The sequence below is a fragment of the Dasypus novemcinctus genome, chromosome 18 (genome assembly GCF_030445035.2).
Source record: "Dasypus novemcinctus isolate mDasNov1 chromosome 18, mDasNov1.1.hap2, whole genome shotgun sequence".
NCBI lineage: Eukaryota > Metazoa > Chordata > Mammalia > Cingulata > Dasypodidae > Dasypus > Dasypus novemcinctus.
In genome coordinates this window covers 6001237-6021930 of record NC_080690.1, presented here as the reverse complement: position 1 = coordinate 6021930, position 20694 = coordinate 6001237, and the positions used below count along the sequence as shown (strand labels likewise).

The 20694-nt window shown below is 43.7% G+C and overlaps 1 protein-coding gene across 6 annotated transcripts in view; it reads left to right on the top strand.

The window, feature by feature from the left end:
• The window catches only part of CDH13 (cadherin 13), a 1112406-nt gene that overhangs the window by 528417 nt on the left and 563295 nt on the right, over positions 1-20694 (top strand). For all 6 annotated transcript variants that reach the window (XM_058279653.2, XM_058279651.1, XM_071209046.1 and 3 more), the window contains one exon: positions 16167-16319. In XM_058279653.2, coding sequence (XP_058135636.1) covers positions 16167-16319 — 153 coding nt within the window. The remainder of the gene's footprint in view (positions 1-16166; positions 16320-20694) is intronic.

Sequence of the window (20694 nt, the reverse complement as noted above, 5' to 3'; positions counted from 1 at the left end):
AATGGATTTTTTTAAGACAGAATTGCTAGAGTTGTGGAACTATAAAAAATATTCTTCTCTTGGGGATGTTGCATTTTTTTTGCTTTTATCTTTTCTTCTTCTCTTGAGAACATTTTGATTTACTTCTGTGATAAGCTTGTAACAACTAGGGAACTTGGGAGGCAGGGGGGATGTACTCGACTGGGAGGGTGGGGTAATGGCAGCTGACAAACGAGCTGGAGAGAGGTGTGGAGCTTCAAATCAGAGAGCGCCGGGAGTGGGCACGTGTTTGTGCTTCGCTGTGTAGCGTGTCAATCTGCACAGAGGGGAGGAGCCCCGGGCCCTGCACCTGCTGTGCCTGCCAGCCGCGGGGTCTGCTTGGCTGTCACCTGCAAAGAAGGCCCAGCCATTGCCTTTCACCAGGTCTTGGATAATCCACACAACTCTTGGACAAATCGGTCCTGCTCCTTGAGGAGGCATCAGGTTGAGCTCTGAGGAACTGAGCAGCCAGGACTTGGCATCAGAGTTCTGGTTTGAGTCACAGGGTTCTGGAAGTTTCCATCCCTCGCTCAGCACCTGAACTGACTGTGTGACTCAGGTGGACAAATGACTCCATCTCACTGAGCCTCACTTTCCCTACCTGTGAAATGGAAATAGTAGTCACTATCAGGTGAAATGCCTGGCATTTTATAAAAGCTCAGTGAAAGCTAATTATCACCTAGGATATGACTCTAAGATTTTAAAAATATCCTCTTAACTATAAAGTTACTCTCCCTGGCTTATCCATTCTATTGCTGCTTAGATGTACTTGAATGGTAACAACATTTATTGGGTGCTTCCTGTGTCCCACTCACAGTTCTGTACTTCCAGTCCACCCTCACCATGACCTTGGGAGCTAGAGTCTTATCCCCTAACTAAAGAGGGAACTGATGCTCAGAGAGGTGAAAATATTGATCTAAGGTCAAAAACCAAGAATGTGGGGAGCAGATGTGGCTCAAGCAATTGAGCACCCACCTCCCACACGGGAGTTCCCAGTGCCTCCTAGAGAAAAACCAAACAGACAAACAAGCAATGAGCAAAACAATGAGCAGACAATGAGCACAAATAACAGCAAAACCAACCAGCAAAAACGATGAGCAAACAGACAAGGGAACCATCTCAGGGAGGGAAAAATAAAAGAATGTGTTAGGGCCAGGATACAAACTGACCCAGAAACCATGTTCTAAGCCTTTATATCAGAGGGGTAGGAATGATGGATATTGCTCAGCAGCTGGGAAATGAAAGACTCCTTGTCCAGCGGATGGTAGGAAGTGGCTGAGTTGGGATTAAACAGAGGTCCCCAGGCAGCACCCCCTCCTTTGTGTATAGTTTCAGACTCGAGGAATCTCAGTGACTGTGAGTCAGAAAGGACCTCAGCCTCAGCATGTCTCTGGTGTTCCTCACCTCTACACCATCTGTACCAGATGGCGGTGCGAGCCTGGACGCTGCGGGCACAGGCGTCATCTCCCTTGCAAGGCAGCTGGTGCCATCTAGCTAACTCTGAAATGTTGGAAATTTTGCCTTCTGTGGAACTGAAATCTACTCTGTTTCATATCTTGCATTGATAGGCTTTTATGAAACAGAACAAAATTAAGCCAATCTCTCCTTCTGCAGGTAATGACCCAAAAGTATTCCTCTGTCCCATCTTTCTTTCTTTTGAATTTAGAGAAGTTGTAGGTTTTACAGAAAAATCATGCAGAAAATACAGAGTTCCCGTATAGCCCACCCTTATTATCATCACCTTGCAGTAGTGTGGTACATTGGTTACAACTGAAGAAAGGATGTCTGTACGATTGCACAGCAGACCAGCTCACCTTCTCTCTCAAATGTACTCTCCTTTCTCACATACCCCTATGGTATAGAAAGTACTAGAGAACATGAAACTGTTTAGGAATAACTAACATATAGCGGTTAATGGGTAGTTGTGTTTTCCTTGGTTGTTTTGGTTTGGGGGAGGGGTAGTTATCATGACTTGAGAGGAACCTGAACCCCATCCATACACCCCTCCAAGGGGTTTTCATTTATTACGCATCTTCCGAAATACTTTGCCAAAGCCTGTCTTGAATCACAGCTGGTTTGATAGTGTCTTGTTGGGTTTTCCTTGGGAAAGCCATATTTTAGACTGCCATAAGCTTCGGAGGAAGAAAAACTTTTGCCCGAGTTGATCTAATTGCATCTGTTGGCCTGCTAATTTTCGGGGAGGAAGCTGCTCTTTTCTTAAAAATGCATTTGTCTTACTGGGATTGTTTAATTATAAGGATCACTCAAAACAACTCTATTAGGAGGATATCAGAGTGTCTCTCAGAACTTGAGCCCAGGAAGCAGAGCTGGTACTTACAAGGAACTGGCAAGTCATTCTAAAACCAAGGTAACAATGCAGGTTACATATTTATGTGCTCATTTTCTGTCCTTTAAGACCATATGGTCCCTCGTTTCTGGTTCTCTCTACATAGTGTCCTTATTTATTCTAAAAGTACTTGAATCATACCATATGGAGTACTTTGCGTCTGATTTCTTTTGCTTAGCATGTTTTTTAATTATCATAGTTTATTTAATTAGAGAAGTTGTAGACTTACATAAGTCATGTAAAAATACAAAATGTAAACATAAGTAAATCTATAGAGACAATTAGATTAGTGCTTATATAGGGTTGGGGAAGGATAGAGGGATTGAGAGGTGACTGCTCAGGGTATGAGGTTTTTCTTTATGGATTAATGAAAATGTTCTAAAGTGGATTGTGGTGATGAATGCACAACTCTGTGATTATTCAGAGAGATTTGATTATTCACTTTGGATGTATTGTATGGCGTGTGAATATAGTTCAGTAAAACTGCTCAAAACAATAGTATCTGAGTGTCTACTATGGACCATGAAAGTCTATAGCAGTGAACAAAACCAGAGGCCCTGCTCTCATGGAACTTACATTTTAGGGGTAAACACAGACTATAGACAAAGAAGTCAGGCGATGGCAGGCTCTACGAATTCTAAAATAGGGTAACAATCAATTACTCTACCCTTCAGTGTTCTCTGTAGACTGGTTTTCTTTCCAGAGGTCTTTACTTATGGCCCAGAAGGATCTCCTCAAAATGGTAGACCCAGTCTTCAATCTGGTAAGAGTTTAAAAACCCACAGCTCTAAAAGACTTGAAAAGACAACTGTCCAAAGAAGAAATACAAATGGTGAAGAAACACATGAAAAAATGTTGTTCAACATCACATTTCAAATTAGGGAAATGCAAATCAAAACTACAATGAGATACCATTTCATACCTATTAGACTGGCCAAAATGAAAAAGTCAAGAAACTGTAAATGTTGGAGAGGTTGTGGAGAGATAGGAATGCTTATTCACTGTTGGTGGGAATATAGAATGGTACAGCCATTGTGGAGGACTGTTTGGCAGTTCCAAAGGAAGTTGAATATGTATACTTGCCATGGAACCTGGCAATACCATTGCTAAGTATATACCCAGAAGAACTGAGAGCAGTGACACAAATAGATAGCTGCACACCAGTGTTCATAGCAGCATTATTTGTGATAGCCAAAAGTTGGAAACAACCCAGATGTCCATCAACTGATTTATGGATAAACAAATTGTGGCATATACACATGATGGAATATTATGCAGCAGTAAGGAGAAATGAAGTTGTGAAACATATGACAACATGGATGAACCTGGAGGACATTATGTTGAGTGAAGCAAGCCAGACACAAAAAGACAAACACTGTATGATTGCCCTATTATGAACCGAATATACTATGAGAAATATAAGTATATTATATGAACAATATATAAGACCCTTTTTCTTTAAAGCTGAACAAATGTAAGCCAATAGTACAAAATGTTAATATCAGAGAAACAAAAAACCAAACAAACATTATACTAAGTGAAGACCAGGCACAGATTGCTGCATATTGTATGATTCCATTTATATAAAATGTAAATATCAATCAATTTATAAAGATGAAAGGAGATTAGTGTTTATGTAAGTCTGAGGAAGGAATGCTAAGGAGTGTGGAGTCTTTCTTTGTGGAGTAATGAAATTGTTCTAAAATTTTTGAGATGATGAATGTATAACATTGTGAGTATATATGTGATTATACACTTAGGATATAATAGCCAGAAACATCAGCTAGGTACAGTGGTGGAAGCATAGAGAGATTGAGAGGTAAGGAATTTTCTTTGTCTGTTTTTTGTTATTATTAATGTTGAAATAATGAAAATGCCCTAATAATGATTGAAGTGATTAATGCATAACTATGTGATTATAGCAAACACCATTGATTGTATACTCTGGATGAATTGTATGTTTATTGATATTATTAATAAAATTAATTTGTTACCAAACAAAACAAAATAAAATCCATAGCCCTCAGCTAATTGACCCAGTGCCTTCCTGCCCCAATCCCAGGTTTCCAAAAGAGAGATTTAATTGGTCAGGGTTAACTTTGGGACAGATCCTCCTGGGACAGAATAGGGTATGTCCAGGGCCAAATCAGAGGTAGGCGCAAGCTTGGAACCTTGGGGGAAATGGCAGGAAAAGAGGATGGGAAGGGGGTGATGTGCGGGGACACAACCAAAGTTGAAGCTGAAGACAGAAGCAAGGCAGAGAGCAGACTAGAAGAGCCTGGTATACTTTACTGAGGGAGTCTGAATTTTCTCTAAAATTGATGGGGATGGGGAGAACCTTGAAATATTTTAATCAGAATATCATCCCATTGTGAGAGAGAGCAGCAGACTCAGGGAAGAGGAATAAGGAATTTCAAAGTCATGCATGTCCTTCCAATGAAGGTGCACAGAAAGCAGAATAGAATGTCAGATTTTCAATGGAAAGTGGTTGTAATTTTATTTATTTTTGACACTGCTTATGATTCTAGACATTGGATTTAACATTAAAATTTGCCCTGAGTTATAAGAATAATAAGTATTGAAACTCTCAGTGAAAGGGCAGCTAACGTGCATTTCCTGGAAGAAATTGTTCAATTGTTCATGTTTATTACTTCCAAATGGAAGAGCTCCAGGTTCATAATGCTGATTTTGTTACACTGCTTTCTCTGAACTGTGGTGCAGATGAGTGCATAAATATTTGGTTTAACATTTCTCTGGGAACTGTAAAAATCTGAACTGAGGGAACGGCAAAGAAGTAAAGTTTGGCAAGGTAGTAAGAGATTAAGTATGTATATTTCAACAGTGCCAGTGGGCATGATTAATTTATTGTCCTTTTAGATGGCAGAATGCATGCAGAAATTTCCAAATTAAGCCATTACTATGACAAAGCTTGGGGAGAGTGAGAAGTTAAAGATGTTTCTGCCAGTAATTTGATGTACAGGGGGAACAATTGACCCACTGGATACAGATAAATCTGGGAATCAAGACTTCGAAGTCCCTAATCCTGGCTCTGGATGGACATTGCTGGCCTCAGTCTTATGGAGTGACCATGTCCCAGTGAATCCAGACCGGGAGACATCCATCAGAGCCAAGTTTGGGTGCCTTATGATTCAGCCCCTGTATGCTCTTCTAGCCAAGCTCTGAACACACGTCCCTCACTTGGCATTATGGAGTAGGAAAGAGGGCAGGACTCTGGACACTTTGGTTCAAATCCAAAGTCATTACCTAGCTGATTTTGGCAAGGTTTGTTGGACTCAGTTTCTTCCTCTGTAAAGTAGAGATTAATATCAACATTTAGACCATAGAGTTGTTGTAAAGATTAAATGAAATAATGTATGCAAAATGCTTAAAAGAGCATTGGCACAGAGTTCTTGTTCAATAATTGTAACCTCTCATCATCACCATCATCATCATCACCACCATCAAGTAATAGGCATAAAGATAATTATCTTAAATTATTGCACTCCTATATGTACCTAAGATGTATTATGTACCTCTCGGATAATTTCCTCATCATAATCATTTTATAATAGGTATTATTTCCCCCATCTTTCATGGCATGGTAATGAGGCTTAAGGAGGACACACAGTTCCCCTTAAGTTTACATCATTCGTGAAATGAACCGCAGATGCATCTTTGCTTGTCTCCAAACCCTGTTCTCCTAAAGACTCTGCATTGATCAAGATAGGCAAGATTCTGCTGTAGTAATCAGTAATCCCAAATTCCAGTGGATTGAAGTCATGAAAGTTTCATTTGTAAGTTCTGTGCCCATCAAGGGTTAGACTGAGCTCTACTCATCATTGTCATCATTCTTTCCTGGGGCCCCAGGTTGATGGAGCAGCTGCTGTTTGGTACCTTGCTGGCCACCATGGTAAAAGCAGGGAGAACCTGGCAGAACATATTCTCACTCTTAGAGCTTTTTGCTGGAAGTGGCTGAGGTGCCATAAATCATTTTCACTGACACACTTCACTGACTAAAGCAAATCACATGGCCACACTCAACTTCACATGGCAGGGGAAGTACAGTCCTACTATGTGCCAACAAGAGAGGAGATGGAACATTCATTGTCTACTCCTTGCTAATAAATTGGACTCATGAATACAAGAGACAGCAGATATAGATCTAGAGTTATCACCAGAGATGTCAGGAAGCATCTTGATTTGCAGTAGAGGTAATTAGAAGGAAGATATTTTGAAGGGACCTAATACTTAGGAGGGTGAGACTCCAGGAATGCAGCTGAAGAGACCAGCAATGCAGGAAATGATGTGCAAGAATCCTTGCCATTGTCTTGGACAGCAAAGAGATGTAAAATCGTGATCCTGATTGACAACGAATGGACTTTGGGCCCAGATAAGTAAAGTACTGTGATCAAAAGGCCCAAAAGTAACTTTTTTTGTCTGATATGCTGAAGCATCTTTCAATATATTTCTCATCTCGTGTTCCATAGGTTTCATATAGTGCATTAAACTGTCAGCCCTCAAGGGTCATGAGTACCCTGGGACTCAGAAATGGTCGATAAATATTTTGAATGGAAGAAAAGAAGGGGGAGGATTCACCATGTTAGAGGAAATTGTGCTTTAAAAAGGAAAGATCTTATTAAAAGTCACTGGAGAGAATTTGACCATCGGGCTGAGTGAATGGTGGTACAAGCTAGGTATGTATTATTAACAAATGTAGATTGAGCTCCTGCAGTGAAAACAGCATTGGGCCTGTTACATATTTAAAAACAGTGGAGGGTAAGTGTGCTTTGCAAAGGACATCTATGAAAGGGTGGCTCACACATGCCACAAGACCCCGGATCTCCTCAATCACGGGGAAGTGTGTTTGGCAGCCCTTCCATTCTCTCCCTCTCTGCCTCTTAACATCGTAACCTTCTCTCCAAAAGCAGACTCAGGTGAAGATGCCCCATGGGACCTCTCCCAGCTCCTCTTCTACACACTGGTCACCTCCTCTGACAATCTCTCTCTCCCATGCGGTGTGACCACGGCACCCCCATGTCCAGCCCAGATGCTGCCCATGCTCCAGAGGAGCCTGATGGTCCTGTCTCCTCAGGTGATAGCCTGATGCCTTCTTTCATTTGAGAAAAGAGTTTGAGCAACTACTTTGTGCCAGGATCTGGCTTTAGTTCAGTGGTACAACTATGGATAAAATCGGACCTCCCATGGAGCTGATGGTGTACTCAGAAAAATGGACATTAAATCACAAAATTTAGGTAAAAAAAAGTCAGTAGTTACGTGTTGTGAGGGAGAAGGTAAAGGTACTGTAACATATTCTGGGGGACTTTGAATTTGGGGGATCCATGATGTTCCACTCTGGAAACTGAAGACCAGCTTTTTTAATGCCACAGAGCCTAGTTCTGACAGTTCTCGAAGGAAACATGCCCCTCTTGAGGCACCCAAAACATGGTAGTTTAAAAAATACATGAAAGGGCCACTTGATAAAAACCAGTCTTACTCAGATTAAAATACCACTTTCAGACTGATGACTATGCTTATGAGCCTATGTGCTTAAAATTTCAACTTGGCCTAGAGGTGCAGGGTGCTGAAGAGTCACCTCCTGAGAGCCTCTATGTTGCTCAAATGTGGCCACTCTCTAAACCAAACTCAGCATATAAATGCATTACCTTCTCCCCAGTGTGGGACATGACTTCCAGGGATGAGCCTCCCTGACACCGAGGGATTACAACCAAGCACTGGCTGGTGATGCAACTAGAAAAAGACCTTGAATAAAAGAGGAAAATGGTAAAGACAAAGGAGTTTATATGGCTAAGAGACTTCAAAATGAGTCGGAGGTCATCAGAAGGGTCATGCTTATGCATGTCTCAGCAGAATCTGAGAGATAGCCAAAGTAGATACAACCCCAGGTATTGGTGTTCCTGAAGGCTATGGAGACACCCAGGGCCTACGGTCATGGCAGATGGCTCTGGAGTTCAGTGCCTTGCCAGGGGGCCCTACTTTGGAATTTGTGCCCCTGAGTGTGATGGAGTTGGACTCAGATGTGACTTCTCTACACATGCCTCTTCTGTCACTTTTACTGAACCCGTGGTTGGTGCTGGGGTTGGTGTGTGCCCAGGAGACTTGAATCTCTGGACTGTCCATGTGCCAGCTGGGCCCTGAGCTTCAGCAGAGTTGCAACATTCACTCTTCGGTTCATTGGACTTACCCTGGTCAACTAACAAAGAGGTGAGGATGGTCAATATCACACCAAGGAACCAAAATTGTCTACAAGTGCAAGCAGGAGAATCCCATCCATCAGTCATGTGGGATCTAAGCCCCCTCTAAGTTTAGAGGTGGAGTGGGCATTGCCACCCCAGGGTTCTCAGGATGGAGGAAAAAAATATGGATTAGAATGGTCTTACTGGTATTCTACTACAGAATTACCATGACTCTAGCAATGGAAGAAATTATATCATTGATGTGGACACAGTGGCCACAGGAGTTGCTGAAGGCAGGGAGAGGGAAAAAGAGGTATGATATGGGGGCATTTTTGGGACTTGGAGTTGTCCTGAATGATATTGCAGGGACAGATGCAGGACATTATATACCCTGCCATAACCCACTGAATGAACTGGGAGAGAGTGTAAACTACAACATAAATTATAATCCATGCTGTGTAACAGTGCTCCAAAATGTATTCATCAAATACAATGAATGTGCCACACTAATGTAAGATGTTGTTGATATAGGGGGGTGGGGGGTGTGGGGAGTTGGGTATATGGGAACCTCATATTTTTTAATGCAACAGTTTGTGTGATTTATGTATCTTTAAAAAAATAATAAAAATTTTAAAAATTAAAAAAAATACCACTTTCAGAATCTGACAGACCTAGTAGTCAAAATAAAGCAAAGGCGTGGAAAGTCTGACTATAAAACCAATAAATATCATTTGAGAGCAACTACTCTGGAGCCATGTATCCTGCAAGGATGCAATGCTCATTCATTCCATATGCCCATGGAATATTTGTAAAGACGATGTTGCCCATGGTCTAACCCTCAAAAGTAGAAATCTCATGTCACATTACTATAAGGTGAAGTAGAACTAGTAGTTAAAACACATGTGAAGACTTGGAAATCCAGAAGTCCTATGCCAAAAAAAAAATCCTCCAGCACAGAGAAAATAACCAAAAATTATCAACTACCAATAAACAGCGTAAAAAATGAAAAAACCAAAACAATTCACTCCTACAGAACTTAGCTTAGGCTAAAGCTGTGCTTAGTCATAACCCTAAGTGTCTTTGTTACAAAAGAATAACTAAAACAAAGGTGGTGTGATGACCTTTGTCTAATAGATGGGGTAGGGTAACTGGTGGCATCAAATGTCCTCTCAACTTGTCTTGCTGGAATTTGACTGTTTTCCTCCCCAAGTGCACTTTCCTGCCCTTAGGCTTACCAGCTTCTATGGCACGGTGGAAATGAGTTTTAGTTCTGGGTGAACCAGCCAGCCCTGGCTTGCAGGAGAACCGCAGACCTGTCCAGTGGGTCTCTAGATGCTGCCCTTCCACTGATGGCCGCAGCAAGCTTCTCCATGTTCCTCTGCCCTTGGCCCGGGGTTGTCCTTTGTCTGCTTTGTTAATTCATGGCCTAGAGGTGAAAGGAGGTGAGCAGCACTGGGGGTGAGAAAGGCATGGAGGTGACAGTTGCTGGAACTGCAGAACAGCTAAGTGTCTTCAGATTCAAAGGACTAAGCCACAGTTGAGAGTGAACAATACCTACAGATCACCTTAGAGGACCAATCTAATGATAAACACGAATGTTTTTATTAACCACAAAGGCATTATCGTTTTTTCCTACTCGACATGGAATAGGAAACATCTTCTAAATTAGCACTTTATCAAGTTCAAATAACTCTTCTTGCATGTTTAATAAAGGCTCATTTAAAAAAAAATTGTTATAAGGATGAAGGAAAAATTCACCCCACCGTCACTACCCCAAGATGTCTTTTATTCCCACTGGTAAACCTTTTTTTTTGGGGGGGGGGGGGAATGTGTGGCAGGAAGGGTCTAATTATTTGCTACTTTTACATTCCTTTGATCATGTTGAATGGGTGTTTTCTATCCTATGAAAAGAAGTGTCTCCTGACTTCCTATGTAGGAGAGAATTAAAGGCATCAGTGCAGTTGGGTGTGAGGTGGAAGGAGAGGCAGAGTATTGCAGAGCAAGCAGTGTTTACTTAAATGTGGGTTCTTTGTATCCAGGGACCCACATCGATTATAAAGGCAGGCAAGGGGGAAAGTCCTTTAGCTACCCCTAGGCATTTCCTCTGCCTGGAAAGTTAACTTTGGGGTTTGGTAGAAAGTGAAGTGAAAAGGTATTGATGTTGTCCAGATAAAGTGACCCTATTAAAAATAAAAGGAACAACAGAGCTTATTTTTAATATGTGAGTTTATGAAGCATTTTATGATCTAATAACAACATACAAATAAAGAAGTTGCTCTTCTTCACCCGAAGCTTTAACCAAGTATCTTGTATGTTTTCAGTCCAGGAAATGTGAAAAGAATAACAAATAAGTGACCTGAGGGCCAGTGACCAATAACAAAGGAGCAGTCTGCTCTGCTCTGGGAGACCTCGCTGGTGGGTGGGCTAGAGCCCGAGGGGGGTGTGGTCGAGTCTACATGGAATGGGGGGGCAAGGGTCAGGGGCACTTCAGCGAGGGCCACGCCCCTGAGTCCAGGAAGATGGGGAAGGGTCCTCCAGCAGACAGGGTGGGGGTTGGGAGGCCAGGACGTGGGTCCTGGAGAGACCAGGCCAAGTTCAGAAGGCCTGTAGCCCGTGCTGGGCTGGGCCCAGGTTACACCGGTGGAGCCTGTCCGGCACCGGCTCTGGGGCTTCCACCTGACGGCTGTAGACGCCGTTGAGAGAATTTCGGCAGAGTTCTATCATGGGTTCAGATTGGGTTCAGATTGGGTTCAGATTTAGAATCAGTTGCAACTGGGAAAGGAGCTGGGAAGAGAGAAAAATCAGGGTATGGAGGGCAGCTAGGAGACCATGAGAATATCTACTTACTCATCACAAACATATTTATTGAAAACTTATGATGTACCAGGCACCGTTCTAGGTGCTGAGAACTAAACAGACAAAAATACCTAAGGGAATGCTGAGAGAAGGAGATAGTGGGCCAGAGTGATAGCTACATACAGTATGTTGGCAATGTACAGTAATGACACCCAGACCTCGGTGATGATGTCATTTGATACATCAAATACTTTCCCCATAGAAAAATTTTAAAGTAACCGATGGTATAATTAAGGAAAAATCTGAACTTTGAGGGAAGACCAAAATGTATAATTAAAAGTCAGGATCCTGGAAAAGAATAAAGATATTAGTAGAAAACCCTGGGGAAATCTAAATATATAAAATCCAGATTTCGCTAATAGTAATGTATCAGTAATAATGTCTCAGTTGTGACAAACATGCCCTGGTTACGCAGGATGTTTACATTAAGAGAAACTGGCCGAAAGGCTAGGGGAGCTCTGCACTGCCTTTGCAACATTTCTGCAAATTTAAAATTATATCTCCCCTAAAAACAGTTTATTTACAATTTTTTAAAAAAAAAACCACATTGGGCAGGAAAAATTATAGCATCAGTCATAGGAATGATCCCATTGATATAAAAACATTCAAAATGGCTATGTATTATATAGATGATGTATGTTAATTCATAGAGAACTGCAGTAAAGAACACATGCAACGTGGGGTCACTGGTTACTTAAAGCAGAAACTAGAGGTGGGCACAGGACATGGGTGAGCATCGAAGGGGTCGTTGGCCTTTTTCTCTAATGAGTTAACCCATCAGGGATGTGGAATGAAGCTTCTTTGAAACTCGGCTCAGGTGTCAGCACTTCACTCCAGCCCCATCCCCGGGGGCAGAGGACCTGGTCTAGCTATGCCCACCTGCCCATACGGCGGAGCTGGCAGCCCAGGCACACCCCCAGGTGGGGCTGGACCCGTGTGCTGTTTACTCACCCTGACCTGCGTGCTGGCACCTGGGGTCCCAGTTCTCTCCCCTCATCTGCCATGTTTCCATTCCAACTCAGAGGAGCAGAGAAGAAGAGAAAGCCGCCGTGAAGAGCAGCGTTGAATTACGTGGAATAATCGGGAAGACCCGCTAATGATGGAGCCCTGCTCTGGGGTGTCGACAGCTGCTCAGGAGGAGAGCAGCACAGCAGAATCTGTTCAGGCCCAAGGAAAACTCTGAATTTCTTACATCTCATCACGTGAAATAACCACCAAAGGAGCACAGGCTCTGCAGCGACAGCCACGGACAAGCCACCCGGGTAGTTTTCAGGAGATTGACAGGAACTGAGCAGTAAAGATGGCATGGGAACCCACACAAGATGCACGGAGTCGTTTTTGTGCGTGGCTGAGGGCCGCTTGGGGTTTAGAGCCAGTCCATGCCTAATCTCCCCATCTCAGCAAAGCCGGAGTGGGTCGGTGGTCCCTCTGAAACCCCACCTAGCAATCAGGAAGCACTGGGGGGTTACTGAGAATTTAACTTCTCCCTGAATCTGATTTGAGCCAAGACACTTGGCTTTTCCACCCTTTCTGGGGCTCCCTAAAGTCTTGGGGTGCGTTCCATGCTTATGGAGATGTCAGTCAAATGCCTTGGGGGGGGGGGGATAGAAACAAACTGCTTTACCGAGGTTCGAGAAAACAGATTGTTTAAAAGAGCTTCCATTCATGTCATATCTTTAAAAGTTCTAGGAAGAAGGAAGCTTTTTTCAGCAGACAGCTCCAAATGGTCACGCAGAACCCAGAATCACTTAGGATGAGCATGGCAAGGCATCTACAGGCAAGGTTCTAGAGCTTGGGGGTACATCAGGAGCACCTGTGCCTCTTCCCCAGGGTTTCAGATTCAGGGGGCCTGGGTGGGGGTGTTCCCACAAGATGCTGATGCTGCTGGTCCCACCACCGTCTTGAGGTCAGCTGTTCTCCAGGCAAGGAGGCCCATGAAAGTCAGGTGCCCTGAGGGCCAGAAGGTAAGGCCCTCGGTCCAGGGGTGCTGTACCTGGCTGTGGCTGTAGGTGTGCCTTCAGAGTGGACACAGCTGTGAGGAGCAGGAGACAGGTTCAGCATCTCTATTAAAAGCCAGGCCCTTAAGAACGCAAAAATATAGAGAAAGAGAGAGAAAACGTGCTGCACTAAGCAGAGCGGTGGCCAGGCATCCTCCTACCTAGAGGCATAAGCCATTTAAATCCAGCAGCAAGTGCCAGGTAACAGGCTTCTTTCTCCAAGACCCTGCCTTGTAAGGTCAAATGGCTGTAGCTTCTGAGAGCAAGTGAGGAAATGACCCAGACCTCACCCTGGCAAGAAAAGGAAGTGTCACCCCTGGAGAATTTCAGAGTCTGGAATTGAATTTTGAGTGCTGAGCGGCACTGGGGAGATGAGCGTCAGTGTTTGCCCCAAGAGGGGCTCTGAGGACACCGTCCACTGTGCTTCTCCTAGGAGGTCTGGGGTGCTGTGCCCCCAACCCTTTCTGATTAGAGCAGGGTCCCAGATGAAGACTGCAGAAGGCCCCTCCTGCGTGTCCTCCCATGTGGCCCTGTGTGGAGCAGACAGGTGGGCTCAGCAGTCCATGCTCAAGCCTGAGGGCTCCTGGCTCTCCTTGGTTTCATAGTTTCCTTTCCCTTTAGGTTGCCTTCTAGGTTTAAACGCCCTTTGTAAAAGACCTGCCTCTCTCAGATGTGCTTACTCAACGAGGGGGCGAGGCTTAATAGTTTAAACCACATTTGGACCTAAGTGCTAAGAAGGGGATGGGGCAGAGAGAAGCTGTTTGCCTCAGCTGCCTCTTTCCATCTAAGTCTCTCTCCACAGCCTTTCTCATCTCCAACCACAGGGATTCATAAGCTGTTTTTAAAATGGAAAGCTGTTTCCTTAGAGAGGGAGTCTTTACATTATTGCTAAGTTGTTTTTTCATGTCTGGAACTGTCAATCTTCTCTATTACCAACCACAGTGTAATTTGTAGCGATTACTACTAATATTGCAATGATAAGCTGTGATTTGAGTCCTTCTATGTGGGGGAACTCGTCTGTATGTACAGCAGCTCCTTAAATCCTCAACTATACTGGGAGATTAGTAGTGTTACCCCATTTTACAGACCAGGAAATTGAGGGCCAAACAGGCCAAGGGCCATGTTCAAGGTCACACATCTGGTTACTGGCAAAGTTAGGACTGAGACACGTCTGTCTGACTAGTGGTATCCTGCATCAAACAGCAGGTGCTGGGATCCAATGCTGAGTAAGACAAGCTGTGGCTCCTGACCTTGTGGTGCTTTCAATAGGCTGCAGGTGGGGAGAGTGGGCCAGGCAGTGACTATCGGCTTGATAAAATCAAGCAAAGCTGTGATTAAAAATGCTTTTCATCAGAAAGTATCACATACCTTATTTTCAATCTTGTAGATGGATAGTATTTTCTGTAAGTCTTAAAAATACAAACAGGTAATTCGCATTTAATCAAAACACTCAGTGCATTTTAAGTCAGAAAAAAAAAAAAAAAAACAATCTATTGCTATATAGAACTGTCATGATCTGACTTAGCTGGTCCTGCCCGGTAAACCTTGCTATGAAGTTTATGCTGCCTTAAGTATTACTGCCACCTTGTGGCAGCCAATGGAATTGCAGGGTTGGTCGCAGCCAAAATGGCCTCTGGAGATTTACCCTACGACATTTTCTGTTCAAGCCACCTAAACCTGCAAGGCACAGTTTACTGTGTTTAAATATGTGCCTTTTGGTTTGTAAACTGACTACAGCTAGATTAGCACCAATTTTCTTCTATATGTATATCCTGAAAGCCAGGAATGTCTATTGTGTTCTTTACCTTAAATATTGTTTTGTTTTGTAATTAAAGTCCACAAGTATTAAGGTAAAGTGACATTAAACTTAGATAAATGCTTGGAATAAACTTTAGAACCAGCTTATGCAAATAACAGGTCTTGCTTTAGTTGGTTTTCAAATACCATAGAAAGATCCCGATGATTTGACCCCTAATAACCTCTCAATATCATCTCTATTCAAGACCTGAAAATGACTTAGAGTTCTGGAATTTTTTAGTCTCCCCAGTGCCTGCTTGCCTGCTGGCAACTACCTGCTGGGAACTACCTTTCTCTACCTGTACCTTCTGTGTTTATTCTTCAAACTGAACATCAAAGTGTCAAACTATAGGGAACTCTCCATAAGTTAATTTAGGAATGAAAGTGCAGCATTGCAGTGTCTCTAGGGAAAAAGAAGATTGGTTTCACCCATTAAATGAGAATAATAAAAACTCCTGCCCCCAAATTAAGAGGTATAAAGAAAATGTGTAAAGTGCTTCCTCAGGACTGTCTAGTGTCTAGAAGCAATACAGTAGATGGCACTGCTGATATCTAATGCATGGAAATACCTAGAACCTCAACCAACACCTGCCTAGTCATGATTGTCAAATAAATGGTGTCCATTTCCTGTTTGGTCATGCTTGCAGGGAAACATTGTTTCCTTGGAATTAAATGTTATGAATGTCCAATCTTGAACTGTCCAGAGCTATTGTCCTCCTTGCTCCATTGTGGTATTTCACCCCGGTGCTGGTAAGTGGCCCCATGCTGTAAGCTGCAAACACTTGTCTATGAGGCCAAGAGGTGCTCTTCGGTGAGGCTATTCCTGGTGATGCCGTATTGGTGACTTTGGGTTGACCCCTGTGATTGGGGGATTGGCCACTGAGATGTGGCTCTAATGTGCTCCCTCCATGTCCTCCAGCTGGAGTCTTAAATGTCTGCTCTTGTTTCTCTGACCAGGTAGTTGATAGTGACAGACCAGAAGGGTCCAAGTTCCGGCTCACTGGAAAGGGAGTGGATCAAGAGCCTAAAGGAATTTTCAGAATCAATGAGAACACTGGTAGCGTCTCGGTGACCCGGACCTTGGACAGAGAAATGATCGCTACTTACCAAGTGAGTACTACTCTCAGGGCTTGCGAGCCTCTGCAGAGATGTGCCTTTCAAACATGTCCACCGCATGGAGCCCATTATTTCCGTGCCTAGACAACCCTGGGCTGTGTGGCTTTTGGGTGCCTCTGGGGGAACTGAAGTGGAGTGGCGCCCCGACAGGGAGTAGTGGGGGCCCCCTGCCTCACAGCAGAGCCCTCTGGCCTGTATATGATGTTGGGGGCTGGGGGCCAAGTAGGGGGGTTTGAGGTATCTCAGAGGAGGTGGGAATCCTCCAGGTCAGCTTTGGCACCCCAGAGAAGAGCTTGATGGTCAAGAACCCTAAAAGGTGTGAACTCGTGGACCTGATCATTCTACTTCTGGAAATCACCCTAAGGAAAAAAAAAACGAGGAATTCTGTTATCTTTTTGTACAAAGATGCCATAGCAGGACATGATCCTTTAAGTGGTAACAATTGCTATATGTTCAACTATAGGGGTAAGTTAAATTTTGGCATAACTTTGCAAGGAAGTTTTCCACAGTCACTTAAAATACTTTTGAAGACGTTTTAGTTATGTGGGAGAAGATTGAGATATCAAATGGAATCAGAACACAAACCCCTATGATATCCTTATTATGGATTAAATACTGACCGACATTATGATGAGAATATGTGGAAAAAAAAAAAACAAAAAAATCAAAGTCTTAATGGTTCTTTGGGCAGTGGGATGGATTTTTCTGATGTTTGTGCAATGTACTTGTACTACATTTCTATGGAAAATGAGGGTCTCTTTGTACAAGGCTAGCTCCAGGAGCTGATGCCCACCCAGGAAGCAGAGAGAGAGGCAGGTATTGGTGTGAGTGCCAAGTCTTGGACAGACCCAGGGTCCTAGCACTCTGCCATACTCCCCAAAATAGTTCTGTCCTCGCTGCCTGTGTTTGGGGCCCAAGCCTCCAAGGGTGGTAAGCGGACCTGTGCCCTTTGAGGAATGAAATGGAATTCCCAACCATTCTCAGAAAAAGTGTGTCACGCCATACAGTTGCTGACCTGGAGGCCGTTTGTGTGAGCATTTCCGGGGCTGGGCGTTGGGAGATAACAGCTGATTTCTAGGTCTGGATTTGGTGTCTCGAGATTTCTTGCCCAAAACATCATCTCAGAGTACCCTAAAACCACTCTGAAATTACCACTGTCCACCATACCTCACACCCCCAAAAATCTGTGTTCTCTTTTGCAGGCAGGGGTGAAGGGACATTGCGTTGTAAAGTCTGGTGCCCTGGCTGGAAGGCAAATTATCTGGAGTCTCGTCTCCTGAGACCACTAGCTATTGACTTTGGGAAGATCATGTGAGCACTTGTCCTCAGGATCCCCATCCCACATGTGCAAGCAACCCTTGCCTACCCACCCACGGGGATTCCCATGGGCTACAGGGAAGGGTAGACAGTATAACACTATCAGGTGGGGCAGGGTGGTAGATGGTGGGTTCCCCAGCCACCAGCAGTTTCCATTCTGAGCAGTGTGCCAGAAGTTTCTGGGAGAATGAAGTTGTTCACAGGACACTCCCCTGGAAGCCTTGCCAAAGGTCACGGGCTGTGAGTAGCTGCAGGGGATACCATTTGTCAACAGGCATCAAAGGGTGAGCAGTGAGTTCTCACTGCCCATTGAAGGAGGTATCTGGTTGTTATCAAATTTGAACTTTGGGGCCCTCAGAAATTTCCAGGTTCAGCTGACCTTGACAGTAGCTGGGGGTAGCTTAGCTGCTGCTATCTGGCTGCTGAAAAGGTGGCAGCAGGCCACAGGTAGATACTCCTTTCTCTTTGCATGTCTATCATGGGACTATTCATTACATTTCAGAGACAAGGAACTAAGGATACAATCAATTTCACAACTGCATTGCATAGTGAATAGTAAGAGCTCTGGGTCAGAAAATGATAGTTGAAATCGCAGTAATGCTGCTTACTAAACTGTGTCATCTTGGGCCTCCCACTGAACCTCTCTGACCTTGCGCTTCTCAAATTGGGGATAGAAATAGTACCTCTAAGGATTGTGAAAAATGAAAATTATTTTTGCAAAAACATTTAGCACAATGCCCAGCACTTACCAAGCCCCTAATAGATCACAACTCTTGTTTTTTTTTCCTAAACATTTTAAATGTTTTTAGTTGTTCTAGAAGTTAACAGTTTCCTATTTTCAACTGTGAGAAGGTTGGAATCTAACATAGACTTGTGGCTTTTCTTTCTATTCTGACATTTAACAAATGGGCATTTGTTGCCCCTCTTTTAGGTAGCAGAGAAAGCTTCCTGGATGAGGCAGGGTTTTAGGACCTGCCTAGGGGACTGAAGATACTTGACTTCAAGAACAAAGGAGGGGAAGTCTCTTTGGAAGTGTTCTGTAGCCTGGAAACAGGACTGGGATGCATCAGAGAAAGCAGAAAAACATTGGTTGCCAGGAATGAGAACTGATGACTGAGAGGCTGAAAGATACCTTTTATTGGGTGTGACTCCAGAAGAGTTCTTCTAAGACAGGGTTTCTTAACCATTTTTGTTCCACGGACCCCTTACTAAGTCCACACTCTACTGTATATTATTTAATAAATATACCCACACCAACATGTCCCAAGAATAATGTTTTTTTGAATTTTCAATTCAAACTCATGGACCCACTGAAATCTTTCCATGGACTCCTTGAGGGTTCATAGATCCCTGGTTAAGAGCCCCTGTTTTAAGAGATGAGCCAGACTTTGGATACATCAAGGGCTAATAGATCCTATCTGAACTTGCAGGATCCAGAACCAGGGCTACAGTGGCCACAAAGTCACCCTGTTGAGAGTTTGCCCATGTGCCCTGATCAGTTTCCTGGGCTCCATGATGTTCTCCTTAGATGGCAATGGCCTCGACCTCCAGGAGTAGAGACATTCCCCTATAGCGGGATTTATTTTATGACTCAGCAGCAAGGAAAAGAACTTGAATGCCAGCCTTCAAGGATTGATATGGAGTGTTAAAAATGTGGCCTTGGAGAAACCAGTGTGCTTGGTATGGATACTATCAAAGATGTCAACTGGTCAGGGAAATTTAACCATGCCATGTCCTTTTCCTTGGGCCTCCACAAAGCTGAATGCAGGGGTTTTGTTTCAAAATAGATTTAAATTTCTTACCGCTGTGTGTAGGTGATGCACCTGGAAGGTGTGCCCCGTCCCTCGCTTGGCTTGCTTTGCTGCAGGCACAGGCCACCATCCCTGTTGCAGAGGCGTCTGGTACATGGTGGGGATGCAGTTTCTTCCATGAGTCCCGGGCTCCAGCGGCCAAATGGGAGCCCAACCCTGAGCCACCCCTCCGTGGCTACACTGAGATCTAGTTTCTAATGCGTCTCCCTCTTCAATTCGGTCCTTGTCCTGTCGTCTTTGTAGTCCTTGCTGAGGAAGTTCCTGATCACTTCTGGGCTTGAGTTTCCTCTTGATAATTGGATTATTGCCTTGACATTCTTTGAGTGCAGGGATGTTGCAATCCCAGCCCTTTTCAAGGGCCAAACTAGAAGCGATTTACTGTCAGAAAGCAATTTGTAATCATAGATGCACTGTGTCCATGGTGGTCATTGTGGTTGACAGCAAACTTGACTCTTCAAAGTGCGGAATCCTACAGTGACCCTGGGCTTCTAATTCCCCATGTCTTGGTTTCCCCTCTTGCAAGTTTCAAAAGCAGAACATGTGGATGAGCTTATTGCCATTGTAATTATTCCAATGTTGTTTCTTATTTCAGAGTGATACTAAAATGCGAGTCCAAGCTAACGTATTAACATTCCCCAAATCCAAATGGAAGCATTCCGAATTCACCTCAGGGACTCCTGTGATAAGAAATAATCGGGGATAAACTTGTACTTGGGTCCCCGGATGCATATTGTCATTGAAACTCCTGTTATTCGAACATTACATGGCAGATATTGTGCTAAACACTTCATATACGTTCTCTTATTTAATCCATTTCATGCAAGAGACTTAAGAAGTAGGTGTTAGCACCATTTACAGATAAGGAAATAACTGTTAACTTTTTCAAGGTTTCACAGCTGGTGTGTATTGGATTTGGGGATCTATGTCTATTTCTCTCCATCTGCAAAGCCCTGTGCTTTCAATCATTAAGGAATTCATCTTCCTATTGACCCCCAACTTAGACTTTGATATCGAATCTACAAATTCCTCAACCCCTTTCCTAGGAAGTCGTCTTACTGGGACTGGGAGAAGGTTTGGACTGGCTGGATGACCCATTACTCCTTAAGTACCATCATTTCCATGACCAGCAGCCTCCTGCCCACGTCTTCCTAGCCCAGCCCCAAAAAGGGCTTCCCATGCTCTGACCCAAAGTGGCACCTGATAAGATAATTTAGCTTTTGCAGTATTGGAAGCTGACATAT